This window comes from Felis catus, chromosome E3 (assembly GCF_018350175.1).
Source record: "Felis catus isolate Fca126 chromosome E3, F.catus_Fca126_mat1.0, whole genome shotgun sequence".
Taxonomy (NCBI): domain Eukaryota; kingdom Metazoa; phylum Chordata; class Mammalia; order Carnivora; family Felidae; genus Felis; species Felis catus.
Genome location: NC_058383.1, coordinates 19,292,529 through 19,312,412, shown reverse-complemented (window position 1 = coordinate 19,312,412; position 19,884 = coordinate 19,292,529). Strand labels below are relative to the sequence as shown.

General features: G+C 57.7%; 1 protein-coding gene across 9 annotated transcripts in view; it reads left to right on the top strand.

Moving 5' to 3' along the window:
• KATNIP (katanin interacting protein) overlaps window positions 1-19,884 on the top strand; it is a 194,692-nt gene extending 174,808 nt beyond the window's left edge. For 5 of the 9 annotated variants that reach the window (XM_045047782.1, XM_006942222.5, XM_006942221.4 and 2 more), the window contains 10 exons: window positions 1,584-1,761; window positions 6,191-6,356; window positions 9,565-9,722; window positions 11,247-11,311; window positions 12,536-12,646; window positions 14,588-14,727; window positions 16,689-16,790; window positions 17,351-17,511; window positions 17,604-17,692; window positions 18,270-19,884. In XM_045047782.1, the coding sequence (XP_044903717.1) occupies window positions 1,584-1,761; window positions 6,191-6,356; window positions 9,565-9,722; window positions 11,247-11,311; window positions 12,536-12,646; window positions 14,588-14,727; window positions 16,689-16,790; window positions 17,351-17,511; window positions 17,604-17,692; window positions 18,270-18,328 (1,229 nt within the window). In that variant the 3' untranslated portion in view covers window positions 18,329-19,884. The other 4 variants (XR_006591120.1, XR_006591119.1, XM_045047785.1 and 1 more) reach the window with 4 other exon arrangements.

Below are 19,884 nucleotides of genomic sequence, written 5' to 3'. Positions count from 1 at the left end.
GTGCACGCCGTCGGTGCCGTGAGAAGCTAGGACGTGCCCGTTACCATGCAGGTCACCCGGCTTTGCCGTCTGCCGCCAAGATGCCCCGGGGCTGCCTCAGCACCGTGGAGAGCACACGGGATCTGAGGCTGAGTTGCAGCGCGTATGTTGGAAATGACAGGCGGGTAGGAGAGGGAGCGGGGCTCCGGGGAGACTGCGTGGCCTGGCCCCACTTCCCAGCGTGTCCTGCGGACTCCCCGGGCTTCCGCCTCCGCACCTGAGCTGAGCTGGACGGGACGTCCAGGCGGCCTTCCCCCAGCACCACAGCGCGGGCGTCCCGTCAAAGCTACAGAAGAGTGTGAACCCTCTGAACGCGGCCTCCCCAGAAGGGCGCCAAAAGAGGCTCCACATCCTTCCAGGGTAGGGAGTTCACTGGGCTTGGCCCCGCTCTAACGGGAGACCAGTTAGGAGAGAAAAGCTCCAGCCACATACCTGTTGGGGCCTGACCTTGGTCAGGATTCGTTCGATTTGAGCTATTGGGGCAAACGGGGTGACTCACCTGGGCCGTATTGCCCCAGGACCCCAGAAGGTCACGTCCAAAGGGTCTCTGATGGAGCCCGGGTGAGGCAGGGGCGAAAGGATAGACGTGTCATCGTGGGTCGTGGCTCACCCCGAGAGTTAACCCTCCGGCAGGGCAAACGGATGTTTACCAAACGGTCACAAGATCACAGTGGTGGCCAGGGCAGGGAAATGGAAATTCACAGTGACACGGCAGGCTGCGGATGGAGGTTTGACGGGGTCAGGCGGGCTTCTGAAGTGAGTTGGGATCTGAAGGATGCGCACCCGTTGACTAGGCTATGTGAGTTCCAGACAGCAATAGCAGCATGTGCAAAGGCCCCGTGACAGGAGACAGGAATGGAAATGTGAGTGACGGACAGTCTGGGTGGAGCCCAGCTCCCTGTAGTAAGAGGAGGTTAGACAAGTAGGTAGAAGCCAGATGGACGAGGCCTGTTGGCCAAGCATCACTCTGGCGGGAAGCCCCGCTACGGTGTTAGGCAACGTGATGGACGAGTGGAGAAAGGATCCAGGGCTATGTGCGGGTTTACACGACACTGGTCCAGTCATCCTGCAGATGCTTCCAGAACATCAGCGGTGTCCCAGGCCTGAGGGCCACTAAGAGGAAAGGTGGAGAGCCCACCCTGAAGGCCCTTTCATCTGAGTCTGGGTTTTCTTTTTTTTGTTTTTTTTTGTTTTTTTGTTTTTTGTTTTTTTTTTTTCAACGTTTTTTTTATTTTATTTTTGGGACAGAAAGAGACAGAGCATGAACGGGGGAGGGGCAGAGAGAGAGGGAGACACAGAATCGGAACCAGGCTCCAGGCTCTGAGCCATCAGCCCAGAGCCCGACGCGGGGCTCGAACTCACGGACCGCGAGATCGTGACCTGGCTGAAGTCGGACGCTTAACCGACTGCGCCACCCAGGCGCCCCGAGTCTGGGTTTTCAAGGCGGTAGAACAGAGGCTGAAGGTCATCCCTTTTCCCATCTCCGTCTGGGAGCCTCCTCCGGAATGTTTGGCGTTCATGGGCCGCCTTTCCTCCTGTTACAGGCCTTCAGCTGAATTTCACTGCCTCCTGGGGGGACCCGCACTACCTGGGGCTCACAGGCCTGGAAGTGGTGGGCAAGGACGGCCAGGCGCTGCCCATCAGCCTGCACCAGATCTCCGCCTCCCCCAGGGACCTGAACGACCTTCCTGAGTATGCCGATGACTCCCGGACCCTGGACAAGTAAGTGTCCGTAAGAAGCCGCCTGTGGCGACTTCCAGAGCAATACCCTCCGACCACGAGCAGTGGACCACTTTCGGCCCCCGAGAGGCGGGGTCGCTCACGCTCAGACGTGGAGCTGGTGCGGATCTGTTCTGTCTCTCAGACTCCAGATTCAGACATCAAATAGCGTTCCCTCTTCCACCTTCCTGCCACTCTGTGAGGTGTGGGTCTTCCGAGTTTATTTTACTGTATTTTTTGAGGTTTCCTTATTTATTTTGAGAGGGGGGGGAGCGAGAAAGAGAGAATCCCGAGCAGGTTCCGTATCATCGGTGCAGAGCCCGATGCAGGATTTGATCTTATGAACCATGATATCATGACCTGAGCCGAAATCAAGAGACGGGGAGTCGGGCGCTTAACTGACTGAGCCACCCAGGCGTCCCCACCCAGACTAGTTTTGAGTGGCACAGTCCTCTGAATGGAGGTCCCTGGGGAAACCAACATCCATGCACTTAATTAACCACTAAGCTCCACTGTCTTCCACTGCCTCCGTGTCCTTATCAGTAGCATGAGGAAAATAAATCCCATGGCCGGAGGGCGGGAAGGGGATTGCCACACCCCACCCGCACCCCCTGTCTGGCCCAGAGGACTCCCCCCTGCTTTGTCTTAAGGGACCCCTTAACCGCGGCCCTCACACCTGCTGTCAGCACCTGCTCACGAACCACGCGGCACTCCGCATCTTGGCAGATCAGACTCCCGCATGCTCAGGCTCGGAGCCCGCGAGCCCAGCTCCTGCTGCAAGAGTGATCAGCCCACGGCCGGCCCTGCTTGTCCATCCACACCCACCCGCCTACCACCCCCGCCTCAGTTTGCGTTACCCCAGACCCCAGGCCCGAGAGCACTTCATCTCTAAATATTTCGGCGTGTAGCTCTAACCAATAAGGACTTTAGGAAGAACATCATCTCACTACCACCATTACACCCCCCAAAATTCAAATTAACACCGATTCCCTAAATGAGTAGGGTATCTAGCAAGTTCCTATTTCCCTTGACAGTCTCTTCACCTTCCTTTCTTAACCGTTTGTTTCTCGAATTGAGGTCCAGGTAAGGGTCCACACATTCTGATGGGTTGTTCTGAGATTCCCCATAAGTTCCACCCATTGTGATTGGTTGGTTTGGGATCCAGATAAAGTCCATACATTGTGATTCTTTGTTATGTCACTTTTCTTCTTTTTAAATGTTGATTGATTGGTTGATTTTTTGAGAGAGAGAGACAGAGCACGAGTTGGAGAAGGGCAGAGAGAGGGGGAGACACAGAATCTGAAGCAGGTTCCGGGTCTGAGCTGTCAGCACAGAGCCTGACTTGGGCTCAAACTCATGAACCACGAGACCATGACCTGAGCCAAAGTTGGACACAACCAACTGAGCCACCCAGGTGCCCCTGTTGAGTCTCTTAAGCCTCTTATAATCTCTAGGTTCCCTCCCATCTTTTTTCACTTTTTCTTCGAAATTATCTGTTAAAGAAAGGGTTTTTTTCTCCCCCCCCCCCCCCCCCGTAGTGTCAGGATTTTACTGGTTGTATCTCTGTGGTGTTGTTTAACCTGTTCCTCAGGCCCCTGTATTTCCTGTAAATTGTTCATTAGATCTAGACGCCTCATCCGATTGAAGTTTGACCACCGGGGCAAGACGTGACCATGGGGGTGTCGATGTCACTGTGCATTCCCTTCAGGACATATAGAATGTCTGCTTGTCAGCGTTCTTGCGACGTTGGCGGTCAATGCTCAGTGGGCACACCCATTACTATATTAGGGGTTTGGGTGCAGGATGGTGGTCCACCGATCTTATTCTTTTTCTCATCAATAAAGAGAAATTTTTCTTCAATGATTTGGTTACTCTGAGGTACGAGTCAAATAGGAAAGGCAGTCTGAATGCTTGGTTCTTTCCCTTTATTTTTCAGCTTTCAGAATAAAAAGGTGTTTCTCTCGCATACTAAAACATTTGTGTTTGGGGGCACCTAGGTGGCTCAGTTGGCTAAGCATCCGACTCTTGATCTCAGCTCAGGTCTTGATCTCAGGGTCGTGAGTTCAAGCCCCACATTGAGCTCCATGCTGGGCGTGAAGTCTACTTAAAAAAAAAAAAAAAAAAACTTTGTGTCTGATGATCATAAATCATGAACTTACACAGACTGTGTTTGAAGGTTTTCAATTTATTACAGTTTTTATCTTATTGATGCTCTTAGATACTGAGAGCTCCTGGATCCTTTTTTTTTTTTTTTTAAGTTTTGTTAACATTTATTTCCTCTTGAGAGACAGAGCACAAGCAGGGAAGGGGCAGAGAGAGGGGGGTACACAGAATCCAAAGCAGGCTCCAGGCTCCCAGCTGTCAGCACAGAGCCCGACACGGGGCTCGAACTCACAAGCTGCGAGATCATGACCTGAGCTGAAGTTGGATGCTCAACCGCCTGAGCCACCCAGGTGCCCCCTGCACCCTTTTTTAAAAATAGGAGTCTGTGACAGCTTTCCTGCTTTCTGATGTGACAAGATATTCCAGGCTCCCCTTGTATATTTCTGATCCCAGATGTGGAATTGACCATTTTCCCCAAGAAGTCCTGGTTCCTTCTATTGGGAAATGGTATTTAGAGACCATAATCTAGCCACGAGAGATGCTCATTGCTACTGGGTTTCTGTGGAACCAGTTTCTGTAGGAACCAGTTTCTAGGTTTTTCTGTGAACAGAGCTGGGAAGTATCATTTAGATATTCTTGAAGGGGTCTGTAGGGGCTTGCCTTCACTGTCAACTGTAAACCCTTCAACAACTCTCTCTACTTTCAGAATTAAGCAGCAGTTTTGCTATGGAGGCAGCCCATCTCTAGGACCGAGAAGCAATTGCTTTTAGAAGGAAACAGAAGGTTCTCTGGTCAGCCTAATTCCGCAAACACCTCCGTTTGAAATTGCTGAATTTCCTCAGTTTTAAGATGCCAGCGGTTTTAAGACATGCCATCCATCAATTTAATAACCGCCTTTTAGAGAAAAAAAGAAACATTACCTCCTTGGATGAACACTTAGATTGTAAGATTTATTCCAAATCCAGAACTTTAAAATGTAAAAGGAAAACATAAAGTTTTATTTTAAAATCTAGGAATGTCTCCCGGGGCAGCAGCCTCGAAGTCACCAGGAATATAAGAGGGAGAGGAGAGAGGGTTCCCCGAGAAGCTGAGAGTTGGGCCCCCGTTCCTGGGGCCGGGCCACTCAGTGGCAATGCCAGACACAGGCCGGAGCCACCGGATGACGGCCTGGGGTCTGGGCTGCGGTGTGCTGGGCAGTCCAGGGCAGTCAGTGGCAGGATGGTCTCTGGGACAAACACAGGCAAAGTTGGGAACGATGAGGCAGGATGTTCTGAGCAGGAAAACGAGAAACCGGCCGGGATGGGAGTACAATCCGGGCAAGGTGACCAGTTGATTCAGAATAGTGGCCAAGAAGCACATAAAGGCTCCGGGGGCTCCCTCCTAAGGCCACAGGTCGGCCCCTTCCTGCGCTTTTCCCTCACCGAGAGCTGCCAAGTTCACCCTGGTGCCTTAGTATGTCTCTCCCCAGCCCAAGAAAGAACGAATCAAATTATTTCAAAATGTGCCATAGAGCCACCACAGCATTTCGCAAAAAGTTTGGAAAAATAGACAAAGGCATCCACCTCCCATCCCCCTGACACAAATGTGTGCTTCACTGCTGCATAATCTCTCCTGGTCCCCGTCCCCACTGTCCAGCATTAAAATCAGTGCCCGTGGCCGCCTCTTCCACGTCACTGCATCATCCTCACGATTATCGTTGTAACAAGTGTACAGATTTACGTGACCCTTTGTGTTTTGAGACCTCTTAGGGTTTTTGTGGTCGTTGGTTTTTTTGTGGTTTGTAAATAAACAACACTATGATGAATATCTTTGTGCAGATAGCCCTTCAGGCAGGTTGAGAGGAGAACAGTTCCAGAAATGGAATCCCTGAGTTAAAGGGTCCAGAGAGATGATACATTCTCCCCTTTTATTTTAAACCTTGGTGGCAGGGCTCCTGAGCGGCTCAGTCAGTGAAGCGTCCGACTTTGACTCAGGTCCTGATCTCGTGGTTTGTGGGTTCAAGCCCCGCGTCGGGCTCTGTGCGGACAGCTCAGAGCCTGGGGCCTGCTTTGGATGCTGTGTCTCCTGCTCTCTCTCTCTCTCTCTCTCCCCCTCCTCCCCCACCTGACTCTCAAAAATAAATAAACGTTAAAAAAGATTAAAAAGACAAAAACCTTGATGACTGGTTCGCCCCACCTTTAACAGCACCGACTGTTATCACTGTGCACAGCCAGGCTGGTGCAGTGGGTACAGGAGGCTGGGGGGGGGGGGGGACATGTAGACCCCCGCTCTGATTTCTCCCAGAAGACACGGCCAAGCCCCACCTCACCGCTCTCCCCACTATTCGCAGGTTAATCGATGGAGCCAACATCACGATGGAGGATGAGCATATGTGGCTGATCCCTTTCTCACCGGGCCTGGACCACGTGGTCACGATCCGCTTCGACAGAGCCGAAAGCATCGCGGGCCTGCGCTTCTGGAACTACAATAAATCTCCCGAGGACACCTATCGCGGGGTAGGCTGGGGAATAGCAGCCGCGCTCAGTCCACTGTCAGGGAAACGGCGCCTTGATGAATGGCTGGTGTGGCTGCCAGAGAGGAGCATAAATCTTCCAGAACTTTCCAAATGGAGCTGGGGGCGGGGGTGGTTACAGCCAGGGAGAGAACACACTGCCATTGGCTTCTTCTGCAAAGCGCAAATATGGGCTAAAGAGGCCAGGGCAGACTCGGGACACTTTGTTTCTTCTGGGGGCTCGGGGGTTCCCAGCAGGCCCAGGCCCCAACCGTAATGGTAGACTGAGGCCTGCCGGTTCATTGAGGGTTGGGGGCCGGGCCCTGAGCTGAGGGTTTTGTACCCATTCATTTCATGGGGCCCTCGCCCCAGCCTCTGGGAGGCCGGTGTCAGGACCCCCCATCTTCCAGGGTATTAGACTGAGGTTCAGGACGGTGCATTCACTCATCCAGGGTCACACAGCTGGAGCCCCCAGTCCACGTCTGCTGGGCTTGGGGCTCACAATCCGGTTCCACACCGGGTTCTCCTGCTGGGTGTGAAAAAACAGGGGCCTCTGCTGCTGTGTGGGCTTTTCTGTCCTCCTGTGACTATGGACTGTGACACGTTTGTCCCCTCCCACTGCAACACAGAGCTGATGGTGAGAAGGCCACCGAAAATACAGCAACACAGTCAGGGCCCGAAAGTCACAAGCCCCCATTCTGAAACCCAGCTCTGACCCTAACCAGCTGTGTGATCTTTGCAAGTGGCCTGCTTTCCCTGGGCCTCAGTTTCCCCATCTATAAAGTGAGGAGGCGGATGCTACCTGCCTTGGGAGAGTACCCATCATCCTCTGCCACACGAAGGCTGACCACGCCAGGCCTCGGCCTCGGGTCCCGTGAGCCCCACGTGTGGCACCCCACCATGCACCTGCCACGGAGTTACTTCCGCGGGCCCCTGGGGCAGAACCGTGGGGGGTCGCCACGGTGGAGTCAGCAGCCCTCAGGCGCTCGCCTTCTGGAGCAGCGCGCTGTTCACAAATCCTCCCAGGCCACGCTGGTGGCTCCCTGAGCACGCTCTCAGCTTCAGTGGGTTTAAAAAGTCAGATATATAGGCGTTAAAAAAACATTCTTCTGGCTCAACTCGTGCCTCTGGGCCTTTACGTTCCCTCGAGTGAACCAGTCTGTCCTGTCGAGCCTCCATGACCCGGATTTGCCACCTGGAAATGCTGGGCCCAGAGCCCCTGCTTCCCAGGCCTGGCCGTGGCCACCAGCCTCATTGCCGGTGACAAGTGGCCACCATGGACTGGAGAGAGGGGCACAATCTGAAAGGGTAGATCCCAGAGGGCAGTGTGATGGCAACCATGCCCTCCCCAGGAAAATGCTTCGGCCGCCGGTGTCCCCCAAGGCCCTCTGGGCGCTCCCGTTACGGGCCCCTGGCACGTGGTTAGAACCAGGCCTTGCACGCTGGGGATGGGGCTTAAGGTCCCTGCAGTGTGTCCTCAGGCGAATTGCTTAGCCTCTCTGAACTCCTAATTTCCTTGGCTGTAAGATGAGGTGATAGTAGAAGTCCCATCCAAGGGAATAAACAGAGGCCTGGGAAAGTCAGGGACACCTCCTAGTGGAGGTTGTGGCCCTGGAGGAGGGACAGGGCCTTCCTGGGCCTCTGCTCTGCTCTGTCGCCAGCCTCCTGCCAGCTCCTAGCCCAGCTGAAGAAGGAACCCCTCTTTGGAGGCGAGCCGGCAGAACCCCGGGAGTCATGCTGGTCATTCTGGTCTAGGTCCACGTCCCTGGACCAGTCGTGTGACCAGCGGGTTACAGTACGTCCGGGTCCAGGGTCTGAATCAGCCGGGAGCAAGGCGAAGTGGGGAGTTGCAGTCACAGTCTAGGGTCCCCATATCCAGCCATACCTGAAGCCATTTACCCTACACTCTTCCTGCTTACGTGCCCTGTGACCGGCTGCCATGAGGGGCCTCCCTAAATGCCGAAGGGATGAAGGGCCCCCGGGGCACATGAGTTATCCCTGAGACCGAGGGCAGGGCCCCTTTCTTTCCGCACAGCCCCTCTGCGTCCCCTGGAGGTGAGAATCTCCCCGTTTGGTCTGCAGTTGGGCCCACGTTCCTCACCAGGACGACGCAAGTGGGCCTGATTCCAAAATGTGTGGTCGACTACCCCTCTGCTCACCCAGCACCCCCCTGCCCAAGGGGAGCAGACCCGAGCCACCTCAGACCCTGCCCTTCAGGCTTGGAGATTCACTGGTAGATCCTGGCCACCTGGCTGGTGAAATCCGTCCTAGAACGGGGGACACGTTGGCCCAAATGCACCCCATTCAGCAAGCTGGTAAGCGCCCGCTTATGCACCAGGCCCTGAAGCAGGTATAGGGGCCTCGCCAGGGTCTCTGCCGCAGAGGGAGACCCAGAAGCCGCTCAGGACGCTGAGTACACGTCCTAAAAGGATGAGCTAAGGGGGCGCCTGGGGGGCTCAGTCGGTTAAGCGTCCGACTTCAGCTCAGGCCATGATCTCTTGGTTCGTGAGTTCAAGCCCCACATCAGGCTTGCTGCTGTCAGCACAGAGCCTGCTTCAGATCCTCTGTCCCTACTCCCACCCCTGCCCCTTCCCTGCTCACACTCTCTCTCTCTCTCAAAATAATAAATAAACATCACATAAAAAAAAAAAAAAAGAACGAGCTAAGGGCCATGAGAAGGAAGATCAGGAAGGGGCTCGCTCTGTCCTGGGGACAGCGTAGGAGAAGTGGTGGTCTGTGAGGCGGGGCTTGAAGAAGGATCAGGGTAGGCCAACACCTACCGAGTACGTCGCTTTTTCCCGGCACTGCATTCTGGGTATTTTACGCAAGTTCACTCATTATCGAGCCCACTTAACAGAGGAGGCAAGTTGAGGCATAGGGAGGTTAAGTCACTCGCACAGGTGCTGACGCCGATGTCGGGGCACCTGAGTGCCCGTGACCACCGTGCTGCTCTGCAGCGGGTGAGGTGGGTGGGGACCCGGGCCGGGTCAGGCGCCACCCCAACTCGTGGGCCACCCTCGTCCCCTGCCGTCTGCCCAGTGCCCAGCACAGCACCTGGCACAGAGTACGGGTGGCACCAGAAAGTGGCCCGGCCCGGTGCTTCTGGCCTCAGAGGGAGGCCAGGCCGGGCTGTTTGTCCGGCGTGGGGGCTCCGTGAAGGCCGTCCGTCACACACACGGCACACGAGCACGCGGCTTTCTTTTGTTTGCTAGGCCAAAATCGTCCACATCTCCCTGGACGGCCTGGGCATCTCCCCTCCAGAGGGCTTCCTCATCCGGAAGGGGCCGGGCAACTGCCACTTTGATTTCGCTCAAGAAATTCTCTTTGTGGACCACCTCCAGGCTCGACAGCTGCCCCAGCCGGCCCAGAGGTGAGTGGGGGAAGGCCCGGGAGTGTCCCCTCCCTGTCCTCAGGGCTGCCGGCTCCCCGCATCGCTCTGAAGTTTATACCTAAAGGTTTTGAAACGATGATCAAACGCGTTGCTTTTCAACTTGGCGGTTTTCTAAAGCTCAGCCGAGCCTCTCCGGAAGCCTGTGGGATGTACCCACCTTGTCTAGGGATGTTTGGGTTTCTCACAGTCTGGAGTGCTGGAGATTTTAAATGCTTCGTTGCACTTCCTGCTGGGAAAAGAGGTTCCAGCCTGCCTCCGTTCCAGAAATGCCCGCCGGCCAATTTGGGGAAGGGCCTTCTCTCTCTCGCTTGTTTCTCAGTTCCCAGTTTAGAAAGATTCAAAGAGAAAATGAGAGCCTAACATTTTGTGGGTTCGCTGGTATTTCTTGGCCCCGGTCTCAGCTGCATGAAGCCCGTAACAATTTGTAAATGCCACGTTCAGTTAACTCATTGAAACCCCCTGATGTCCAAATGCCAGAGGCCAAGCTCACAAAACAAAATGAGTTTCCCTCCGCTGTGGCTGGGATCACTTGTTGGGCCGGTCATTGGGAACAGCCACTTAATTATAACATTGCCCTTGAAATTGAAGAAAACCAGCAAGGCTGGAGGGTACTGGCTGTGGACCGGGAGAAACGCCCCAGCCCCTTCCAAGTGCCGGCTCTGTTCTGATGCTTTGTATTCATCCTTCCACCCACCCTTTGAGGTGGGGATTATTGTGCCCATTTTACAGATGTGGGAACTGAGGCCCCTGCTATCGAAGCCACTTGCTCAGGATCACAAAGCCAAAGCCTTCAGGGTACGCCCCACCTTCCGCAGGCCTCCTCTCCCTGCCTGCCTCCCATCCCGCCCCACAACCCGGCCCCCTTGTTGCTCTCCCGCCGCAGGACCTTTGCTCTGGCTGCCCCTCTGCTTGCAGGGTTCAGTTCTGACTCTGTGCCGCTGCCTCCTTCTTGGCTCAGGCGTCGGGTCCCTGACCACCCCCTAGGGTAGCCGGTCCCAGCCGGGCACTCCACCCCACCCTGGGTCTGGCCCAGCTGTCAGCACAGTGTGGACTCGCCTTGTTCATGAACAGGCAGTGAGGCGGGGCTGGAAGGAGGATCAGGGCAGGCCGACACCTACTGAGTACATCCCTGAGCTGGGTGGTTAAGTGTGGACTCCGGAACCGGCCAACCTCAGGTCACCTCCCACTTCGGCCGCCTGCCAGCTGTGTGGCCCTGAGCGAGTGACTTCACTTCTCCGTGTGCCAGTTTCCTCACCCGCACCCCAGGGCTGTAAGAGTACCCACCTCCTGGGGCTGTCCTGGGGAAGGAAGTGTCCATGCAGCCGCCTGGGAGGTGACTGAGTCTCCCGGAGTAAGACAGGACTCCACGTGGGCACACACTACATCGGGGAACCCTCTCCGGCCACAGCGTCTTCAAAGTCTGTCACCTGGGGAGTAAGTGGCCAGCGATCAGGGTAGTTGCAATCTCCTGCTTCCTGGTGCTGTTTTGTGGGTTTTTTTCAGGCTCAACACTCAAAGCCAGGAGCGGGCAAGCATGGACTACGAGGCACCCCTGATGCCCTGCGGCTGTATCCTTCCGCCACCTGTCTGCGTGTCCCAAGCCCTCAGGGGCCCTGTCCGGAACCCCAGGGGAGGGCTCGGCCCCTCTGGCAACGTTGGGGCTCCCGGCAGGCCGCAGCCCAGGAGCTGGAGCCCCACGCGGGGAAACCCGGGGGACCGTGGGAGGGTTGGCGGGTCCGCGGGCTCACTGGGTGCTGCTGGGGTGGGGGCAGCCACCCGAGTTCCAGATGCCGCGCCCTGGCCGGCTGATGTTTCAGGAAGCAGCACCCAGGACTCCAGCGGGGAGGGGCCAGAGAAGCTGGAACTTTCCGCAGGGCCTGAACTGGAGGCTGTCCTCGGACCCAGGCAGGGAGGAAGTAAAGATAGAAGTAAGGATAGCTCAAAGTCGCCGGACCCTTTCCTCGGCCTGGCCCTGTTCACACTGGGCTGCCTGTGTTAACTCAGGCCTCACCCCAGCCCCGGGCGGTGGAACTGCTAACACCCCCCATTTCACAGATGAGAAAACTGAGGCCCAGAGAGGCTAAGTAGCTTGCCCAAGGCCACATAGCTGGGAAGGAGTAAGACAGGTTAGTGAATGTGAGCAGCCTGGCTCTCCCACCAGTCCGTTCTTCCGGAAGGTCTGCCTGTGGCTATGATATTGCCCGGAAGCCACCACTCTGATTTCCTGCCCTGTCCGCCCCTGGAATGCTGGGAGCAGGCTGGGGACAGGGCTGAGGACAGGCTTGGTGCCCCCATTGTGCGACTCAGTCAGCAACGGTGGGTCGGTCACCCTGCCACGGCCCATCCCTCCTGATGCTCATGTATCCCCCCCACCCCCACCCCCTGCACACTTGAAGTGGATGGAGGAGAGAACAGGTGCTTCGTTCTTTGTCATTTTACAACCAGGGAAACTGAGGCACGAGACAGTTTGACTCCCGGTCACTTTGTTCGGCACGACCACACGATGGGTTTCCGATGCAAATTGTCCTCCGTCCTGCCAGCTCCCTCCCTCCTGTCCTCCTGTCTCCTGGGACGTGGAGGGAAGTTTTTAATTCTTGAAACACATGCATACGCGGCTTCCATTAAAGAAAATTTCATGCCACACGTATTTGGATAGGTTTCAGTCTCCGTGCGAGAAAAAAATGATTCCCCCCCCCCTTCACCTGCATAAAGCTATCCCAATATGATCTTTGCCATTGTCTTGCTTTGTTCTCAGAAAATTAAGCCTATTTTTCCTTAATAATGTGCCACAGTCATTTTTCAGTTCCAGCTCCTGACCAGCTGGGGTGACCCCTATTACATCGGTCTTACGGGCCTGGAGCTATATGATGAGCGGGGAGAAAAAATCCCTCTGTCGGAAAACAGTATCCTTTCTAGGCAGAAGGGGGACCCCACCCTGACCAAAGGGAACGTGGGAGGGTCGGGGGCGGGAGAGGAGACGTCCCTGCAAGGACCAGACCCCGGGACTGAAAATGCCAGGGGACTCTGCTGACGGTCAGAGGCTGACTCTTGGGAGTCCCAAGGTAACAGGAGTCCCACAGAACAGAGAGCCCTGTGGCCCCGGGGATTCGGGCGACGGTACCAACTGCACCCCCTCCTGGAGATCCGCAGGTACTTTGGAGTCCCAAAGGCTCTGGCAAGGCCTGCAGGGAGCAGCCTGTGGCCCTGTGTTCAGCCCAGTGAATTCATTGACCATGGTCCTCTTTGTTCAGGGAACGCCCGCACCAGAACCTGCAAACTATTAGCCCACTGAGTTTTTAAACATTTTGGATTCGTTGCTAGTGTTCTGGAAAGATCAGGGCGTTTCACGGGAACACCTCACTCTTCAGCAGCCCTTGAAAAAATTAGCAATGTTTGAGGCCACAGTCATGCACCACAATGATGGCTGGACCTCGGTATCCCCTTTCCCCCAACATGTCCTTATTGTTTCCTGCCAGGTCCCCCAGACGAATTGCTAATGTTTACTGAGGGCTCACTCAGTGAGGGCTTGTCCCGTGGTACCTGATTTGCCCTCACAACGGTCTCGTGAAGTGAGTGCTGTTAGCCCCATTTTGCCAATGAAGACCTGAGACACAGAGAGGTTAAGTAACTTGCCCAAGGTCACACAGCATAGGAGTGAGGACCTGGGAGTCCGGCTCCAGAAACCATGCTCTGACACTGAGCTGTCATGTGTCTTTGACATCACCTGCCTGACCCCTCTGGGCCTTTGCCCTGTGATCCCTGGCCCACCACAGGGACCAGCCAGAGCAGCTCCAACCCCAAAGCCTGCCTTGCACCTATGTGGGATTCCCTGGGTTCCAGTTGGATCCTTTTCTGATCCAACTTTCCTGCCCTTCCCGCGGTGACCCCATCCTCCCCACCTGACAAATGATTGTTGGTGGTTTTGATTGTTGTTAGTGAGTCCTTGGATATGTAAGGCTGTGTTGATTTTACCGGGCGTGCTCACATCCAGTGTTCTCTGAGAGCCTCACATCAATTCTGGGATGTGGAGGTTTTTAATTTTTTTTTTAACATTTACTTGTTTTTGAGAGAGAGAGCGAGAGAGTGCAAGTGGAGCAAGGTCAGAGAGAGAGGGAGACAGAATCCAAAGCAGGCTCCAGGCTCTGAGCCGTCGGCACAGAGCCCGACGCGGGGCTCGAACCCACGAACCGTGAGATCATGACCTGAGCCGAAGTCGGCCGCTTAACCGACTGACCACCCAGGCGCCCCGGACGTGGAGGTTTTTATACCCATTTTACAGATGAGGAAACAGGCCCCAAGGTGCTCTGTGACTTTCCCAAGACCCCAGGTCAGAATGCAGAGCCAGCACCGGACCTGGTTTGTCCAGATCCGCGCTAATGTCCGGTAGTTGAGTGGCCATAGCTGGGCCCGGCTCCCCCCCCCCACGCTGCGTCCAGTCTCAGGCTGGTCCTCACATGCCGAGGCCGTGTCCCCTTGGAAAGGAACACCTTAGCAGTTTGTCCTCCACTCTCCAAAGCGTCAGCCACAAATTCTGTTCCTGCCGCCAGCAGTCCGGTGAGACTGCTCTTTCCCCGACATCTGTCTGCGCGGCTCCTCCCCTTTCCTTGAAACTGGTCACCTCCTCCCCACACACCCACCCCCGTTGGCCTCTGTGCTCATTTTCCCTGGCATGTCTAATTTGGCTGTCGCTCTTCCGGCTGCCCAGAGCAGCGGACGGCCATTCTGCCCGCCAGCCCCAGCGTCCCCTGGGCCACGCCATCAGCGTGACGAGGCCAGTGGCCGCCAGGGTGGCACGCAGCTTCCAGCACACTGCGTTGGGTTATGGCAGCTTAGAGGCTCCCCAGATATCGCCGCCTTCCCCGACAGCGTGAACTCCCTGGAGGGCGTGTGCGGGGACGTCCGGACGCCCGACAAGCTCATCGACCAAGTGAACGACACCTGCGATGGCAGGCACATGTGGCTGGCTCCCATCCTGCCGGGCCTGGTGGGTTTGCGGGGACTCCTCCCCTCCCCCCCCCCCCGGGGTGGGCAGGGCGACTTTGTGTCCTTGGTCTCGGTGACGCGTCTTTGTTCCAGGCGAGTGAATCTCCAACGAACCAAAATGCCCGAGGGCCGTCAGGAAGGCTCACGTCTAGCTAACTAACACTCTGATGGGCACTCTTCGGGGCAAGTTCTTTCTCGGTGCGCTTGGGGTAGTTGCGACAAGAGGCCGCCCACATGGGACGCTGGAGGGCCCGTGCAGCAGCCCCCTCTGTCCTCCCAGCCCCATCCTCTGGCCTCATTCCCTGTGTCTGCTCCGCCTTGAGAGCACCGGGCACCGGACCCCGACCTCTGGCCCCCGATCTGCCTGTCAGCTCTTCAGCGGACTCAGTTTTGCAGACCTCAGACCCTCCCACTGGTCCTGCTGGTCACCAGGGGACCTGGGGGTGGCCTTCACCCACCCGGCTAGAGGGAGAGGAGACAGGCCAGCCGGGCAGGTCGTTGTAGCCCCGCGCCACCCTCATGCCTGAGTATGCGAGTGCCGCAGGCCCTGGGGCACGCCTGTGACGGCGGAAGTGTCCCCTCCCCCTCCACGTGACTGGGCAGGAGGACTGGGAGGTACATTTGGCCCTCAGAGCACAGAGACAGGATCAGCAGCTCTGTTGGGGAGCTCTTCCAACAGCGTCCCCCGTGAGCCCCGAGCATCCGCCCCCCCTGAGCGGAGGCCAGCCCCACCGCTGCAGAGGAGAAACACGTAGGTCTCTCAGCCCTGAGACCCGGGCCCCACCCGCCCACGGCCATCTGGTGTTTGGCCAGCACGTGTTTTCCCGTCGTCTTTCACTTGGCTTTTGGTGTGAAGTCATCTGTCCAGCTGTCACTCTCCCAGCTGGACTCGAACGTTTGTTTGTTTGTTGTTGTTGTTGTTGTTGTTGTTGAGAGAGTACAAGCTGGGGAGGGGCCGAGAGGGAGGGGGACAGAGGATCTGAAGCGAGCTCGGTGCTGAGGGCAGAGACCGACTCGGGGCTTGAACTCACGAACCCTGAGATCATGCCCTGAGTCGAAGCCGGACACTCAACCGACTGAACCACCCAGGTGCCCTTGGACTCAAATATTCGTGTCTGCTTGAGCCCCTTGGGCAACTGAGTTTGAGGACCTTTATTATTTCCGTGGTGCAGTCAGAGGGCTGCCCCTGCCCCAGCAGTACCCTGACCCGCCCCCCTGCACTCCCGACATCCTCTGAGACATTCTGAGGATGGCCGGAGGCCGAGCCCCAGGGCCTGGGGCAAAACGGAGCCTGCAGCCTGGGGCCAGCACTGACTGCTTACTGCTTTCTTCTGTAGTGCAAGGGGCCCCCTGATATTGGAGAGTCTTTGTGGGGGCGGCGGGGGCGGGCGGGGGTGGGGGAAGCTGAGGGTCTGACCTTAGTAGCTGATTCTGCCACTGATCCCGACACCCCTCCACCACCCCTGCGCCAGGCAGAGATTCAAAGACACATGCTGGAAATTATCCCACACTGCTCTCAGGGCCTGCGCCGTGCTGCTCATTTGTGGTTGGGGGAAAGGACAGATCGGGGTCAAGGCCGTGCCGATCGCCGGAGACAGTGCTCCTTGACCTGGGGCCCGCCCCTTTGGCCCGCGAAGCATCTGGCCTGACCTGGGGGGGAGGGAAGGGCGCACCCAATTCTCCGCGGGTATTTAGATGAGGGCCACGCCAGGCCCGAGAAAACAGACCCTCCCGGAGCCAGCTCAGCGGTTTGTTGCAAACGCAGCCACACGTGACCGGACTCAAGATGGGCTTCCAGGAGACAGAAGGCAGCGGGAGCCCCACGCACCGCGGCCCCCAGCAGCCCAGGCGCTGCCTCCCGCGCCCGCCCGGCTCACCCCTGCCCACATCTGGCGCCCCCCGCCCCGCCCCGCGCCTCTGTTTCCAAACATGCCCGTTTTAATGAGTTCTTGCCTCTGACAGGTGAACCGGGTCTATGTGATTTTCGATCTGCCTACCACCGTGTCAATGATCAAACTGTGGAATTATGCAAAAACGCCCCATCGAGGGGTGAAGGAGTTTGGCGTAAGTACTTATTAGCTGGGTTTTTTGAGATAATTATGCTGGTTGGTAATTAGGCTGCCGGCAATTACCATTCGTCGCCGCCGTTTGATTTACTCCTCTCCGTCGCTACCTTAGACACCACTGCCTGGTCCTCAGATGCAGGGAAATTCGCCGTCCCATCGTGAATTCAAAACCCGCCTCGAGTGATTTGAATCATCACCCTGAAAAAAAAAAAAACCAACCGAAAGTGGCTTTTCTTTCATCTTGTCTTTTCCAGTCATAGTGGTTTAGGGAGTTCTTCGTGCCGGGAGGCAACTCTGGGGCCGGGAGAGCCGGGGCCTCGGGGGCCAGAGGCGCAGAGTTGCCTCCCGGCTCGGCCACGTGGGCTAAAGGTATTTGAAGCCTCCCCGTCCCCGTCTGGCCGAGGGTTGCAAAGAGCTGACCCCATAACTTGGGCCGGGCTAGCGGGCAAGGCTCGGAGCAGTGACCTGCTTTGCCCGAGGCCGCGGTGGGGGGGGGGGGGGGTCCCTACCCCCCCCCCGCCCCGGCCACACGGTGCAGCGCCTCCTCTGTCTGTCCAGCTCCTGGTGGACGACTTGCTTGTGTACAACGGGATCCTGGCCATGGTGGGCCACCTGGTGGGGGGCATCCTGCCCACGTGTGAGCCCACGCTGCCCTACCACACCATCCTCTTCACCGAGGACGCAGACGTGTGCCGCCAGGAGAAACGCACCGCCATCAGGTGCGCCCCAGGCCCGCCCCACGGCCTCCCCCGCCGGCCCTAACGGGGACGGACGGCAGGGGTCGAACCTTCCTTCCTCTCCCTCCCCCCAGCAATCAGGTGGAGGATCAGGACGTCCAGATGATGAACGAAAACCAAATCATTACCAACTCGAAAAGGAAGCAGAGCGCGGTTGACCCAGGTCAGTGTCGCCTCTCGACCCAGACAGAGCGTAGCCCTCGGGAGTTAAGGCTGAACGGTCGGGAGCCAGCAGCCCCTGCCCGCCCCTCGGACCCCTCCGCTCCGCCCAGGAGCCCGCCTGGCGGCTGAGCTGGGGCTGTGGGGGCAGAACCCCAGGGGCAACGTGCTTCCCACGTCCCACAGGCGCCTGTGACCCGGTGTGGCTTCCTGGGAGGCAGGCCCTTGGGGCGCAGAGGGAAAAGGCCCCGAAGGGCAGACGTGCTGTATGGAGGCGGCTGGGAAACCAGTGGGGGCTGCCGGGGGCGAGGGCTTCCCAGAGGAGGTGCTGTTTGAGCTGCACCCTAAGAGATACAGGGAGCTGGCCAGGCAGAGGGGACAGCGTGGCAAAGGTCCGGAGGCGAGGCAGCAGAGTCGCTGCAGGGGAGGGGACGGGTCGGCGTGCGGGCGCTGGGCTCCGGGGCTGCAGGTGGTGGCCTGGGCCGGCCACCAGGACGGTCCGGACTTCACCCCCAGGGCGTGGGGCCGCCCTCGGTGACTGAGGCTGGGTAACGTCCACCCCTCTGTACTCTCCCCGACAGCACTGCGCCCCAAAACCTGCATAAGCGAGAAGGAGACAGTGCGACGGTGGCGGTGCTGACTGGTGGAGGAGGGAGAGCCGGGCCTCCCGACCGGAGCCGGGCTCTGTCACCAGCCCCGCCCAGCACCCGTGTCGCCCGCCCTCAGACCTCAGCCTCGGCAGCCTGGACTCCGGGGGCTGGAAGAAGGAGTCCCGTCGCGAAAGGGGACTCGCGTGGCACGGCCTTCCTCCGCCTTGCGGCTCGGGGGCTCCCTCCTGGGACACCCAGCTCGGTGCCCTCCCGCAGGACCCAGCAAAGCAGAGCCACACGCCCTCCCGCCTGTCCCTGCTCAGGCCCAGATGGTGGGGTGGCCGGGGAGGACTTGCTCCCAGCACGGAGTGTGGCTGTCCCGGGCCTGGGGTCAGGCCTCAGACCCCAATAGCAAGGGGAGGGGTGCCAGCAGCTCCCCGCCCCCCATGTCCCTCCCTCATCCGGGGGCCGGTACAGCTGGCTGAGAGGGTGGGGCAGTTCCCTGGTCCCCCGAAGGTCTAGCCAGGGCTGCTGCATCCCCCTCACTCATCCCAGGCAAGGAGGACGGATCCCCGGGGACGTGTGTGTCTCACTGGGAAGAGGAAGGGGACCGTGCCTACCCGCCATGCTGCCAGGCCCACGTGGGACCCGTGGGTGGACAGCTTCACGCCCCAGAAGGCTCCAGACGCAGGGCAGGCCGAGGACCAGGGCCACAACCCCACCCTCGGGCCCCAGAGCCCACCTCCCCTTCCCCTTCACTCTGTCTGGAGGAGGGCGGCCGCATCCCTGCGGTCTCACCACCGGCTTCTCTCACTCGCCTCCCCCCATCTCGCCCGTGCCGGGCGCCCTTGCCTGCGGGCAGCGAGGTGTCTGGTGCCCCCACCCCTTCCCCCCTCCCGGCAGCTTCCCCGCGAGTTGGAAATGTGCCTTGCACCCCCAGCCGAGTAGAGCTCAGAACGCATCTATTTCCATCTATGTAACAAGCCCGGATCAGGGACCTAATTGGTTTCCCAGTGGTGGGTAATTTCTCGTTCCAAATATTAATCCGTTGTTTTCCGGGCGCAGCCCGGCCCCGCCGCAGCGCTGTACTCGAAGTACGTTCCTATGCAACCGAGAGCCCGGCAGATACTTTATGAGCTTTGCAGCTTCCGCGGAGCAGCTATGCAAATGCGCTTTTCATTTGGAGCAGGGGGCCGATGCGAAGACAAGGAATTGTTTCTCCCGGAGAAGATCCATCACTGCTGCAGCTCCCCTGCTCACCTCCCAGATGGGGCGGGTGCCCCCAGGGCCTGTGGGCTCCCAGGAGAGCCGAGGCTTGGGGGGAGTCGGGGGCCGATCAGGCCGGCGCTTAGGGACCAAAACAGATGCCACGACTTTAAAGGCTGTCACGGCTTCCCGTCCCCACCTGAGGCTGGGGCCCGGGTCAGACTGTCGGGGAGATTGCTCGAGCAGCGCACACGCTCCCAGAATCTCCACTGATGTTTATAATAATTGTATGCACCATGCAATTTAGGAGGGAGAAAAAAAAAAAGCTGTACAGGCATTAACTCTAAAATAAATTTCTATTTTTTTCTCTTGCAAAATCAATAAAAGATGTTATTAAGAA